Source organism: Drosophila ananassae, chromosome 3L (genome assembly GCF_017639315.1).
Source record: "Drosophila ananassae strain 14024-0371.13 chromosome 3L, ASM1763931v2, whole genome shotgun sequence".
Taxonomy (NCBI): Eukaryota; Metazoa; Arthropoda; class Insecta; order Diptera; family Drosophilidae; genus Drosophila; species Drosophila ananassae.
Window position 1 is genome coordinate 5,392,347 of NC_057929.1, and position 14,681 is coordinate 5,407,027.

At 38.0% G+C, this 14,681-nt stretch overlaps 2 protein-coding genes across 3 annotated transcripts; one reads left to right on the forward strand and one right to left on the reverse strand.

Moving 5' to 3' along the window:
- Positions 1–2,080: 2,080 nt before the first annotated feature.
- LOC123257186 lies at positions 2,081–4,066 on the reverse strand. Its single transcript, XM_044715170.1, has 2 exons — positions 3,692–4,066; positions 2,081–3,588 (listed from the first exon to the last, which is right to left on the reverse strand). Exons 1-2 carry the CDS (start codon positions 3,816–3,818, stop codon positions 3,314–3,316), a joined length of 402 nt encoding a protein of 133 aa, XP_044571105.1. The 5' UTR covers positions 3,819–4,066; the 3' UTR covers positions 2,081–3,313.
- A 5,916-nt stretch (positions 4,067–9,982) lies between these two features.
- LOC6495668 (apical junction molecule) lies at positions 9,983–14,468 on the forward strand. 2 transcript variants are annotated; one of them, XM_032450811.2, is made up of 21 exons: positions 9,983–10,124; positions 10,187–10,246; positions 10,348–10,377; positions 10,790–10,861; positions 11,054–11,140; positions 11,241–11,294; positions 11,390–11,473; positions 11,596–11,670; positions 11,770–11,841; positions 11,925–11,999; positions 12,104–12,178; positions 12,273–12,326; positions 12,381–12,476; positions 12,545–12,598; positions 12,662–12,685; positions 12,751–12,825; positions 12,880–12,951; positions 13,005–13,419; positions 13,475–13,752; positions 13,870–14,126; positions 14,196–14,468. In XM_032450811.2, the coding sequence occupies exons 1-21, from the start codon at positions 10,111–10,113 to the stop codon at positions 14,381–14,383; spliced, it is 2,211 nt and encodes a 736-aa protein (XP_032306702.1). In that variant the 5' UTR covers positions 9,983–10,110; the 3' UTR covers positions 14,384–14,468. The 2 variants fall into 2 exon arrangements, with proteins under 2 accessions (XP_032306702.1, XP_032306701.1); XM_032450810.2 differs by having other exon boundaries at positions 13,475–14,126.
- The last annotated feature ends 213 nt before the right edge of the window (positions 14,469–14,681 follow it).

Sequence of the window (14,681 nt, forward strand, 5' to 3'; positions counted from 1 at the left end):
TTATGTATGACTGTATGTATGTAACTAAGTAAGTATGTATAAATGTATATGACTTTCACAAGAACTATTATATTCTTCAGATTATTTATACTTAATAAGATTATTATATTTCACAAAACTTTTATATTTCACCAAGAATACTATATTTCACAAGACCTATAGAACCGTCTCTGTGTATGTGTGAATTTCACAAGAATCAAATTAATATACACTAGTCGGCATATATATTTTGACATAGCGATGCTTCATTTTCTTTTTCAAAAATTTCTTTATTTAAAGGAAAACAAATAGTGATTTAATTTTTAATAGATATTAGTAATGTATTACTACCAAAATAACAATTTTAATTTTTTTTATAAATTTATTTTGTATTTTTTTTTTAATTGAAACTAAAATAAACTAAATTCCATGGGTGGCATATGTATTTTGACATAGCTTTGTTTCACAATTAAATATAATATATCGTTATGTAAATTCAACTTAAATACAAAATTAATAAAAAATATATCCTCCTTTTGTGTCTATGACCTTTTGGAGACGATTTGGAACGGAATCCACCAAGGTTTGGAGGTAGGTCAATTGAATCTTGCTCCACTCCTTTGTGACCTCAGAAATGGTTTCATCCTTTGCCCTGGATAGATCGGCGGATCTATTTCGCTTTATTATCGACCAAACATTTTCAATAATATTTAGATCCGGACTTTGGGGTGGCCAATCTAGTGTTTCCACCCCTACTTCTCGCAAAAATGTCGTTATCATTTTCGCCTTGTGGCAAGGAGCGTTGTCTTGTTGGAGAATAAATGCTTCACCGATCAATCGGTCGCCGCTGGGAAATGCAAAATCGTTTAAGGTACTTAAATATTGACCCTGGTTCATAGAACCGTTAATGGGAACTAAGTCTCCCACACCATTATAGGAAACGCATCCCCAGAACATTACGCTCCCACCTCCATGGCTAATTTTTTGGCATACAGGCGCATTTTTTTTACGATAATGTTTGTTTAATCGTACATAAACTTTTTTTGGTGATGAGTGGAACTCAAAACTACTCTCATCCGTCCACAAAACATTGCGCCAAAATGAGATAGGCTTTGAGATGTACTTTTTTGCAAAGTCCAAACGTTTGAGTTTATTTTTGGGGGTAATGAAAGGTATGGGCTTTGCTATATATGTTTTTATGCCAGACTCAATTAAACGCCTACGTATTGTTCTTTCACTTATAGAATTTAAAGCAGTCAAATTCCACTCCAAGGCCGCAGCTTTTGGGGTTTTGAGAGGATCCTTTTTAAATTGGCGCACAATCAGGTGGTCTGCTTCAGTTGTTGTCTTTCGTTTTCGACCTGCTCGGCGTGAATTTATTATTTCATTTGATTTTTTATATTTATTAATTTGATAATAAATAGTTTGGCGTGGCAAATTATATTCCTTAGCGATATTTATTACAGAAATACCCAAGTTATATTTTGTTACAATTTCTGTTCTAATAATTGTACTTAGTTCCGATGTTTTAACCATTTTGATTGCAAAAAATTCAATTTTATCAAAGAACAAGCAAGAATTTTCAAAATTTAATTTAATTACACTTGGAACCTACCAAATAACAACCAAATCACACGATGTCAAAATACTTATGCCGCTGCAAAAATCGTTGTCTGCTGGCATTCTTATCAGCAGAAACAAATGACAAAAGAAAATAGACAAAATATTTAGCTAAATTATAGTTAGTAATATGCATTTCACTTTGTGCATCATTTTCGCTTTGTTGAACTCAACGGTACTAGCAAAGCAAACGAATGTAGTTAAATGAAGGCTATGTCAAAATATATATGCCGACTAGTGTATTAAGTTTTTTTATTCTCTCTTTAATAATATGTTTTAGTGAGGGCTGGGCCCATAACCTATTGTATTTTCCGTATTTAGTTCCCAAGTAAAAGTCAGTTTAAGTTGATTCACTTTGATTTACACTCACCCGCATATCTCTGCGTACACCCCAAAAAAATTTTAAATTCGAACTTTATACTCAAATAGTTCGGCCCAATTTACACATATTCTTCAACGACGTTTTTTTTTTAGAATTAAGAAACAATGTTTTATATTTTATTTTTAATTTTAAACATTATTCAACAAAAAATGTACACGCAAAAGTCTGCGTACAAGTATGCATACAGATGTTTGGAATTCCATAGAATGCAACATGAAGCGATTACCGTTAATTTTAGCTTTGGTGATCTTCTTCACATTGTCTATGCATTGGTACAGCACGATTGAAATTCATATTTGGCATCAAATTTCGTATATTATTTGTTTTTTATGCGCGCACAACCAGCCTTGTCAGTAGAAAGAAAAACAGTGAAGAGAGAACTTTTTTTTTTTTTACTTTTATATACATATGTAGAAATTTTATTCTCATGATTAGCGCACTGCTACCCAAATGGCAGCTTAATCTAATCGTCTTAACAAATTAATAACAAAACTATGTCTAAGCGGTGCTTAGGGCAAGATGTGATTACAAGGAAAGAAATAAAATGTGAAATGTGATATGATGTGTGTTTGGTAAAAATTTTATGTCAAGATCCGGTCTGGTAGGTCTTGAGGGTGAAATCTTTTTAATCTTCTCCTGACTCTAGTTCGTGGATCGGCATTGTTAATAGCTGCGGTGCCAAGTCTATTGAGCTCCAGAGATCCTTCTAAGGGTTTTTGCTTGCAAAACCCGGATTTTATTTAGATGGGTTTTGGCAGCGATACCATAAACCTGTAGCCCGTAGAAAAGGCTTGGCGCTAAAATTGATTTGTAAATTTGAACCTTGCATCCTAGCGTAAGCTTATTGCGTGGTGCAAGTAACCAGGCCATCCGAGCAACTTTGTTTTTAAAAGAATTTTGAATACATGTTATATGTCTGCCAAAAGTAAGTTTTTTATCCAGGGTGACACCAAGGTATTTATATGCCGAAAAAGCTCTTATTGGACTTCCATTAAGATTAACTCCAGGGCAGGTACTTCTTCGATTAGTAAATGTAACATTAGCACATTTGTCCGCATTTATTCGGATGTTTCAGTTCATAGCCAATTGGTGAAACGCATCTAGATATTCTTGCAAAGCAAAAGTAGCCGCCAAGATACTGGTACTTTTAGTTAGGACAGCAGTGTCATCAGCATATGTCGCAATTAAAACGTCATTTTCGTTCACTTCCGTAATTGGAGTTTGGGTAGGCAAATGGCAACTGAAAAGGCAGCAACTGCATACTCCTTCCTCTCTAATGCTTCTCTAATGATTGGGTTTGTTCGCCGTTTTCTAGCCAGGCGGCTTTTTATTCTAAGACGAATTTGTCTCAAAGTCCGGCCACCCCTCTAGCAATTTGGCGACGATTTCATAGTAATCGATGTCCATGTCCGCCTCAGTTTCCCCTTCCTCCTTTTTAGGAGCGGCTGAAGTCATTGAGGTTTCCTGGGTTTTATTGGGCGACTGTGCCCGCGCCTTTTTCGGCGAAGTGGAGTCCGAATCTTCGTCGTCCGAATCAATTATAATGATATCGATTTTGGGCTCCACAATTTCGATATCATTATCTTCGTCATCGCTGGCTTGTTTTCCTGAAAAAATGGGTAATGATTATTTATATATAATATTGCTATATAGTTCAACCTTATCACTTAAGAAAGACATAATCGAGAATGTTTATATATCGGGACTCACCAGTTGCCAGCTGACCGTTTTTCAAATTATTGGCATCGTTCATGAATCCCATTCCACGCATGTCCATGATGCACTTCTCCTTCAGGTTCTTGAACTGTTCAATTCCGTACGTCATCAGATATGACATGTGAATGTAAAGTTCTTTGAGATACACATATCCTCGCACCTCATTGTAGGCATTTGACCGCGTTAGGGTCACTAGATCTTCATGGCACTGAAAATTTGGTCCTGAAACTTGATCCGCGCCATTTCCACGTGGTCTCCAGTCGGCCGCTTTGCCGGTGGTGTCGGAGCCCCTTTACTTAGCGTGCGTTTTGAACCGGACATTTTGCGAGAATTAATCAGATTACTAATCAAATCTAGAGGAATCTAGAGAATCTAGGCTAATTTTGATGAACGTTAAAATTTCGAAATGAGCATTATCGTGTTAGAAAACGTTCTTATTGCGCATCATTGTGTTGCAAAACGTTCTTATTGCGCGTTATCGTGTTGCAAAACGGAAAATTCAAAATTGATTGTTTAATGTTCAATTCAATCCTCTGATCAACTTCTTCTGTGGGTATTAAAATTACTTGGCATGTAATTAGTTTGGCTTTTTTGTGGTTGCATCTTGTCGATCGCTGCGTCATCTGGTATTAAATGTATTAAATACACATACACATACATGCTGTGACATCCCAGCAGTACCAATCGCCCCGGAATCACCCTGGATCCGCCCGGATCACCCCGGAATCCAACCGGAAAGCTAGAACAAGCGGCCCGGAATTTTGTACTGAAATTTTTGAAAATGTCCTCTCGGCCCGGAATTCGATTTCAGGCATGAATCAGCCCTGAATCCGCCCGGATTTCGAATCCGGATTCCGGCGTGAAAATTGTCTCGAAATCGCCCCTGATTCAGACCTGAATTTCAGAGCGGAATCAGGCCGGAAAAGTCGGGGCCAGGAATTTCAGTACTGCTGGGTAGCTACACACTGGCTAATAGTTTCCACGTGCCACACATTTTCATTCATAAATCGAGCACTTTAATTTTCAAAAGCTTTTTATTGCCAGCGCCAACAATGATGAATTTTTGAACTCAACGTGTAAAAGGTACAGTAAAGCATGGCAATTGAAGGATAAGACTTCCATAAGGCAGATAAGAGATATTTTAAACGAATTACATCTAATTTATGTAATAAAAAATATTTTAATAAATTTAAAATCCTCAGGCCGATAAGGCCGATAAACTATTTGGAGCCCCGAGGCCATTTTAACTTGAAAGGTAGCGAGGGCTTTCATTTCTGTTGCCCCACCTGGCATGTGGTGACCCTTATCATCTCGGGGGCCTCGTTTTCACAGAGACACCAGCATCTCCGTTCGCATCGCCCTGGCCATTTCCCAATACCCACTCCAATACAATACCCTCGGACACTTTCGCCTCGAAGCCACCACAAAAGGCCACATAAATTCCTGTTTCTGTTTGCAGTTTGCTGTTGGTTGGTCGGATGGTGGTGCCTTTGTGGTTTGGTCTGCCTTTTGTGGCTACCCATGGCGTGAGATGCTGATCCGATCCGATGCTGAGGCCCCCGTATCCACATCCATCTCTCCAGCAATCCAGCTTTCCAGTTCCCCCTTAACCTGCCCCCTACCCCAGCCCCCAGTTCCAGAGCAACTCTCCGGCTCCGGTCATAAACGGATTGGCCCGGAGGCTCAAAACTTGCTGCTGTTGCACACTTTTCAAAAATGCCTGTCAATGCGTGACATTTCATATTTAAGTTATAATCTGCATGCATTACTTTTGGATATCAAAGAGAGGGAGGGGGCCAGAGCTCAAAAAGTGGGGTAGGGGATGTAGAAATTTAATGGCTAAAATTAACTGCAGGCTAATTTTCAATAAAACTGACAGCTGTACGTGTGTGTTTGTGTGTTTGACGCGCCCTGAATTAATTCGAAATTGAACGAGAAGAGTAGCAACGATGAGATGAGAGACAAATACAAATTCGATTGCAAATGAATGCCTGTTTTAGAAATTAAACAAAAACTTAATAAATACCTGCAAGCCATCGAGTTGCAATTAATAACGGGTTAACCCCAACCACCCCATCGAACCCTTTCAGCCCAACAGCCACCCGCAACAAAACAGAGAACAGTTGGGGAAGGGGAGCATTGCTGGCATCTCGCTTACACCTAACTGTTGCCGCTTCGAACATGTTGCAAACATTGAAACCAGTTTCAAGGCTTATCACAGCCAACGCATCTAAATTATCAGTGCCGGCAGGCGCCCACATAAACACAACCCATCGACGAACATGTTGCGACTGAAGAAGAAGCAGGAGGTCGAGGTAGCTGATGGAGAAGAAGCTGGGGGGATGGAGCAAAAGGAGCCCCAAGGGCAAAAACACCGAATGTCTGACAGAGATGGAAGCACAGACAGAGCGAAACGGCAGGCAGACGAGAGCGACCGAGCGAGCGAACGAGCCAGAGTTGAGATTTGGACTGCCTGATGTCGCTTCCAACCACTCCTCCACCACCACCTCCACCGTCCCCCCCTTGTCACTCCACTTTCCTGTCCCACCCCACCCTTCCTGCTCCTCCTTGGCCGCGGGACATTCGCTTGTAATTATAATATTTCATCCCAAAAGTAGCTCCCAGGCATCAGTCAGTTTCGGTTTGCGGTAAGTGGGGGAGCTGGCTGCTTGGCTGCAGGAGAAACTAAGGGAAACGATGCTGCCGGAGGGGGTGAAGAGCTCTGAAGCGGGCTGCAAGGGGGGGGATGGAACAGAGCAAGAGCAGCGGCAGCAGCAGCAGTTGCTGCAGCAGCGGGGTTTTGGCAACAATGCAGCAGCGCCAACAATGATGAATTTTTGAACTCAACGTGTAAAAGGTACAGTAAAGCATATCAATTGAAGGATAAGACTTCCATAAGGCAGATAGGAGATATTTTATCCGAATTGTATACAAAATATTTTAATAAATTTAAAATCGTCAGATTACAACCCACACTTTCTTTACATCTCAAGTAGATCCAATAGAAACTATGATTCTTCTTAGGCCTCACAGTGATTCCTCAAATCTCCTGGAACTCTTCATTTCCCCACCCTAGCCACCTCCATCTAGCTCCCTCTTTCATCTCCTTCTCATAACCCTGGGCAGTTGAAGGGCTAAAGGATTTTCCATTTCTTTTCGCATTACTCCCGCATTGTTTGCTTATTAAATAGCTCAACTCGCATAGGGGGGTCGCAGCGCCCACTCCACTCTCTCACTCTATAAATTAGCCTTCAATGGATGGCACGGACCCCAATTCGAAATCCCAGCCGCGAACGCTGCGGGGCCAAAACGCTTAAAAACGCTGACACATGAAATGCAATTCAGATTGCACTGAAAATAAATTTTAAATCAATTTAACAATTTAAACAAAAGTTAGGAGTCATATGTTGATCTTTATAGTTTATAAGTTTGAAATACTTTTTATTATAATTATAATATATATATATTATGATAGTTTTTTTCAGTGTGACATTGGCGTTTAGTGGGGATTGTCAGAAAACGGTATTAAGTGCATTCGAGGCGCTTGACAGGGGCAACGGATTCGCGCTCATGCGGCGGCTCATTTCTGATTTCTGATTTCTGGTCAAGCGCCTGGCCAACTTGGCCTGCCTCGGCTTTGGCTTTGGCTTTGGCAGTGGCTGTGGCTTTGGCTTTGGCTCTGGAATTGTGATAAATTGTGCCAATGCATTGGCCCGCCAGGCCGCAATCATATTGAACGCTAAAATAATGCCCCCGACCAGTACCTGGAATTGGGATTACCGGGGGATGCGATTTGCTTCCGATGCTCTCCATTTGACTCGATTCATATTACCGCATCGTTTGCGGCGACATTTAATTAAAATTTCTTTCAGCTGATACGATGGCCGAGGCGAAAAGTTTTCCTAGTTTTTGGTAGTTGGTATTTGTCGTGGCCAATGGTGGCCTCCTCCTCGCTCCACCATTCTGGCCGCGTTTATCAGCCGCAATTTAGTGGCTTGAAGATAACTCTTTCGCCCGCACTCTCCAAGTTGCACTTAATAGCCAAATATGCATACCAATTGGCCAGGATAGAACCGAAAAGGACGAGGCCAGGACGGCACTGGAGCCATTGCACCCACAAAACGGTCATAAAACGACACTTAATGACTCCAAAATGGAGCCGGCCATTGTTATTATTATGATTATTGCAGAGTACCAGGCTCGGGTGTTATCTGCCAACCACTCTAACCGGAAGCATTGTCTCCCACGTCCTGTGCGAGTGTGTGCCAATAATATTACACATACGCCGCATAGGCAACGTTTTAATTTCCCGTGCAGCAGGAACTCCATTCAAGCCGGCCGCCCGGGCGTGCCCCATACGGCGCGAGTACTCGTATTTAACGGAACTTATGCCGCAATGCTGATGACGTTTCCTGTCTGACATTTTGTTTGTTTGCGGCTTAAGGATGTGGCATTGCAGAAAGTACAGGCATTTTTCTTGAATATTCAAAAAAGATGCTAGGTAGTCGTAGGAAAAGAGTGTATACTTACATATAAGTTTTCTAAAGAAATAAGTTATGTTTTGAGAGGGCTTAGAGGGAGTACCATATCATATATTCAAGAAATAACACATTTTATTAAAAAAGAAATTGAATTTCCTGCAAATCGCATCTGTTTTAAGATTCAAACACTGAATCTAACCAACATTTGCGTTGCTTTGTAGTATTTGAGGTGTCCTGAGCCATCAGGCCACAATAATCCCGTCTTTCCTCCATCAAAGGATGCACAGATGGGAATGCATTCCACAAATAATAGTTTTTCTGATCAAATTAGCCGCTTCGATGAGCAGGCAACCGAGTCGGCCGGTGCATATGTCGAAAGTCGATGCAGTTTAAACACAATTTAATTAACATTCGAATGAATAAGCGCAACAAACGAAGCTTTTAGCCCCCACCTGCCACCTCCTATGTATATCCTGCCGATCCCCTCATCCCCTCGTCTTTAAATATTTCTGTGTGGATGCATTCGCTTGGAAATTTATGCAACTGACAGTTGCATGCAACAAAATCAAAGTGCGATTCAAGGCATCCAAAATAATCCTGCCCCCCCCCACTTCTATCACTACTCACCCCCCTTTAATTAAACAAATATCTATTCAATTTCTGGTTTTGATTTCCGATTTTTATGAAATATATACATGTATTTATTTATTTTTTTTTTTTGGGAAGTTCAAACGCAATTAAAGCCAAAAAGGAAATGTCAGTCAACTCTTCAAGTCAAAGCCGGAGTCAAGTCGTCGTCCTGTCAGCTGCTTTTGCTGTCCGCCGATGGCCGGGAGCCAAGTTCTTGCCTCAAATAGCTCCGGGCCATGGCAAAGAACCGCCAACAATGCCAAAGCGGCAGCAACGGCAGAAGACAAATACGGGCAAAAGCGAAAAAAGCAACAACAACTGCATTTTAGTTGCTCCACACCAAATGGCCGCCAGTCATCGTTACACTTGGCTAAATATTCAGTAATATTCGAAGAGATATCAATAAGAAATGGCGGTCTTTGAACTAGAAATATATTTTAATATCTTAAACAATGATTTATTTTTCTATATAGCTAAGAAAATGAAAGTTATTCTTATCCTTTTTAATTACTGCCTGATTAATTACACTTGGCTGTCTTCCATAATCACCTATTACTTCAGCTAAAAATATTAAACCCCCATATTTTCTTTCAGTGCTCTGATGCTTATGTACAACGGCTTATGTACCAAGTGCGGAACCAAGTTGAAGGAGTTGCGGATGGGACCGCCGCTGCTGCTGCTGCTGCCGCTGAGGACGATGTTGCCGCTTTCCCCGCCGCTCGTGTTGCTGCTGCTGCTACTCCTGCTGCTAAGAGAAAAAGCGTCGCTGCATGAAAAACTGTCCTGCGGCAAGTCGAGGCACAGGCAGAGCAGAGGCAGCAACTGCGGCAGCATCGTCCTGTGCGCTTCGCTGTGCTAATGTTGCCGCAGGACTTAGACGCTTTGATGGGAAGTGAGGAGTGGGCTGGCGGCGGGGAGACGAAGATGGAGAGACTGCGGGTCTGCGGGTCGGAAGCAGCCGGAGATAGAAGCTGAAGGAGTCCTTGAGGCGATCTCCAGGATGGGTCGTGGAGAATCGCCCAAGGATTTGCGCCTGCGCAACACGGCACAGCAAGCAACATGCAATTGCAACAGTTGCAACTTGCAACTATTCTGTTTTAATTGCATATTAATGTGAAAATGTGTGAACTATGCCCCCAAGGCCTCAACGAATATTTGAATTATACAATATTGAAACTAGTTAGTAGGCCTTGACAGTTCATTCGATACGATATTAGTAACAACACGCATTCATATACTTTTATATTTTCATACAAGTCTTCTTACGATTCTATTTCTGAGTAATTATAATAAAAGCGAAATATGGCTTCATCGCAGTAAGGCAACTCTTTTCTCTAAACTATAAGGATTAAACATTTCAAACTCAATTTTCTGCTAGATACCCAGATCCAAAGAAAGTTAAGACTTTGTACCAAAAGCCGGATTTTCTGAGTGATTCGTAAGTCTAAGATCATTTTAAAGAAACAATTTTTATGTTTAATTAATTTATGAAATTTTTTCAATAAAATATCCCAAAATTGTACATAAATGTTCGTCTAGATCATCGTTGGATAGCAGCTCGTCTGATGAGTAAGTTTTAGTTCTCTTAATATTATTATTTTTACTTAATTAAACTTCCTTACGAAATAACATTTTTGTAAAGTGAAATGTATCAGCAAAAAAGCTTAGGTTATGAGTAAGATTAACATTCTAAATTTTCGAATTAGAAAACTGTTCCCTAAGAAACATACGAATTTATATTAATATTTTAGAGAAGGTCTGAGGAGGTGTTGTTTAAAAACAAATATTTGTCTGATCAGTGGGTTTCATTTCCTTTTCCTTAAAATAAACACCAAAATATATTATTAATTTCTAGAATATTTTATCGACAAGATAAAGAAAGAAAGTTGTACAAAAAGAGGTTAATTTAGTTAATTAACATTGTTGCTTAGTGGATGCAATTTTAAGAAATTATAACATTTCTTCGTTTATTTTTTTCTAGGGACAGCCCTCAACGTAACTGGGAAAAGCTTAATGATGAATATTTCAGAACACGTAAACACAAGACTTATGAGTAAGTGACTTTTCCTTTTCCTTCAAATACATAAAGTTTTAAATGAATATTTTCTAGACAATTGATTAATAAAATGAATGAGATTCATTTTAGATTCATGTTATTGTATATTTTTATTGTATATTGTTATTTTATATTGTTATTGTATATTTTTATTTAATTTAAAACATTTTATGTTCATTTTTTTTCTAGAGAGAAAAAAAAAGCGAAAGAAATGAAATTAAAAAGAAAGGCAGAACTTGAGGAGATAAAAAGAAGAAATGAAAGCATGGAAGCAAAGTATGATAAACTCACCATAAATTAACATTGTTATTTAATATATTAAAGAAATTAGAAATTAATCTATAAAAATCATCAAATTGTATGTTTATTTTTTTAGACAACTCGCTAAAATGCCCTGGAGTATGAGACTGGAAATGTTGAGAAGAAAAGCGTAAGTTTAATACTATATAAACATTCTTATGTAACTTATTAAATTAGAAGAAATTCATCCATAAAATACTTTAAATTTTTTAAATTATTTTCTAGAGTAAGAGCAAAGGAATTAAAAAAACAGGAAGAACTTGAGGCGGAAAGAAGAAGAAACCAAAGGGCTGAAAGGAAGGCTGAAAGGTACTTTTACTTTAACTATTATTTTATTTAATTTATTTTTCTAGAAGAAATGGAAAATTAATCCATAAAATACCTTAAATTCAACATTAATTTTTTAAACTTTATGTTGCATTTTTTTTTAGAGAAAAGCAAAGGCAATTAGAAAGAGAGAGAGAACTCGGGAAGATAACCACAAGACAACAAGTTAGGGCTGAAATGTAAGTTCATTCCTCTGTAAATTATAATTTTAATTTCATTTATTAAATTAGAAGAAATTAAAAATTAAATAAAATACGTAAAATGTTATTTTTTTCTAGAGAAAGACGAATGAAATTAGAAAGAGAGAAAGAACTTGAGGAGGAAAAAAGAATAAACCAAATGCGGGAAAAGTAAGTTCAATCCTATAGAAAAACATTATTATTTATTTAATTATAATAAATTGAAAATTACGTAAAATTTAATATTATTTCAGAGAGAGAAAAATGAAATTAGAAAGAGAGAAAGAAATTGAGGAGACAAACAGAAGAAACCAAATTAAGGCTGAAAGGTAAGTTTAATTTTCTAAACCAATAACTTGTATTAAATTGATTATATTAGAAAAAAAATTTTAAATGTATCCATTAAATACGTAAAATGTTATTTATTTTGTAGAGAAAAACAAATGAAATTAAAAAGAGAAAAAGAACTTGAGGAGATTAACAGAAGAAACCAAATGCGGGATGAAAGGTAAGTTAAGTTCTCTTAAAATATTCATTTTTATTAACATTTAATAAAAATAATTCATCTGTGTCGGTCTATACTATTATATACTTTTTTCTAGAATACATGCTCAACGACAGAGGGAAGATATTGAAGAAAATAACAGAAACTATTCGTAAGTTTAAATATCTCTAAAAAATAGCATTGTTTTTAAAGAAAATTAAAATAGCTTTAGAAAAAATGCCCCCAAGCATTATGAAAATGAAAATTATGAGAGAGAGAAGATGAACCAAGAAAATAGACCACACATACAAATGTCTGAAGAGTAAGTTTAATCTTCCTAATTATAATTTTTCATAAAACCTATAAAATTGTTTGAAAATTGTCTTCTAGAATATACTGTTCTACGAAGAGTAGCGGTAGCGATATTGTAGTTCATATAACAAGGTAAGTTCAACCATCTTTTCCATACTCAAAATTGCACATTAATTGCTGCTTCTTTTTATACAGAAAGAAGCCTCAGGAAAATAGTAGGTAAGTTTGTTTAAAACTTAAAAATATATATAATACATTATAATATAATATAATTCGAATTTTAGTAAGCTGCCCTATCATATGGAAACTGATAAGCATATCGTGGAGGTGTACAAGAAAAGGTGTTTAGTTGCTGAAGCGTAAGACTTATTTAATATATTTTAAATATGTAAAACATATAACTATTCTTATAGAAAACCTCGTATTAAAAAAGATGAAACAGATGTTGAAGTGCTGTACCGGAACGCAAACTTCGTTGCTGATTCGTAAGATTAGTTCATCCCAAATTAAAAATTGTACCTAACTAATTGAATTACAGAATGGGTAACATTACTGCCACTCGCACAAAGGTGACAGCCAATGGCGAGATAAAAACTGATCCTGTGCAAGGATTCAAGTCGCGCCACATAAACGCCGATCCCACGTTGCCCAGTCTCCGGGAGCGCACTTCCAAGTCGAAAAATACTGATCTCTACGATCTGTCCCTACTGCTCCAGGAAAATGAGAAGCCACCGCGCAAAAAAGAGAGGCGTCCTAAAACGCCTAGAGGCTATGATGGTGAAAGGGTTCCTAACAGAAAGCAAACTGAATGCAAAAAGGATGATATTGAGGCCCAAGAAAAGGTTCAAAAACAAGCTAGTAAGGAGGTCCTTGGGGATAAAAATGAAGTGAAGCGCAAGGAATCGAATCCTTCGGCAATGCCGGAACAAAAATTCTCTGTTACGGCTGATGAGGTGAGTTTTGAGTTTACTTTAATGACTATTTCTGTCAATTAACGACTTGTTGCAGCCATCCCCAAAAAAAACCTATAAAACTGCAGAAAAGCCGATCAAAATGGTATACCCAAGGCACAAAAATAATGTCCTCTCTACCCATGGTAGAAAGATACATTTTAAAGTAGTATCCAATACTTCAATAAAGCATTCAGCTCCAGAAAAAGTATCCAATACTTCAGTAAAGCACCCAGAGCCACAGAAAGTATCCAATACTTCAGTGAAGAAATCAATTACGCCAAAAGAATCCAATACTTCAGTTAAGCATCCAGCTCCAGAAAAAGTATCCAATACTTCAGTAAAGCACCCAGAGCCACAGAAAGTATCCAATACTTCAGTGAAGAAATCAATTACACCAAAAGAATCCAATACTTCAGTTAAGCATGCAGCTCCAGAAAAAGTATCCAATACTTCAGTGAAGAATCCTGTCCCAGAAAAAGTATCCACTACTTCATTGAAGAAATCTGTCCCAGAAGACGATGATGAATTCTTTGATACAAAATCGGGAGATGTTTATATAACTCCAAGTGAATCAATGGAAGCTATGGTGACAATGGAGGAGTCAGAAGAGGAGGATCCAATGACCATATGCAAGCCAGAGATACAAATTCAGACTGTATCAGTTTCCTGGGCTGCTAAAATGGTACAGAATGTTGCGGATCTAATAAGTGAGACTTAGTCTTAACTATTCCCCAATTTCTATATAATATAACTATAATATCTACTATCCTTTGCAGATAACAATACTGCCTATAGCGTACTACTATTATTTGGGATTTCCTGCTACTTTTGGTTCATCCTCTATTTCGATGTCAGCGATTATTTGAACGAGGAATGGCGCTATATGTCGAAAATGAAAAGAGCTGGGATTCTAATGAAATGCTTCTACTACCTGATGCGGAAGATGCATGTTCCAATTTTCTGATGCGGGTCGAGCGAAACTCAAATATTAATCAAACATTCTGCATTTGAATAATAAAACGGTAGCAATTCTATTTTGTTCAGTTCAATATTTGTGCCGAAATATTTATTGTAAAATATTTATAAATGGGTATTTTCACTGCTACTGATGTCCACCACCCCCACTAAAGTGTTGAATGGGACTCGTGCGGTCCAACACCTCTCTTTTCCACTCCACCACCGCCCTCTTCCCGCTTCACCCCCTCGTTTGTCCACATTTTAGCCACCTGATGCAGCTCTAACAAATGAAAAACAAATATTAA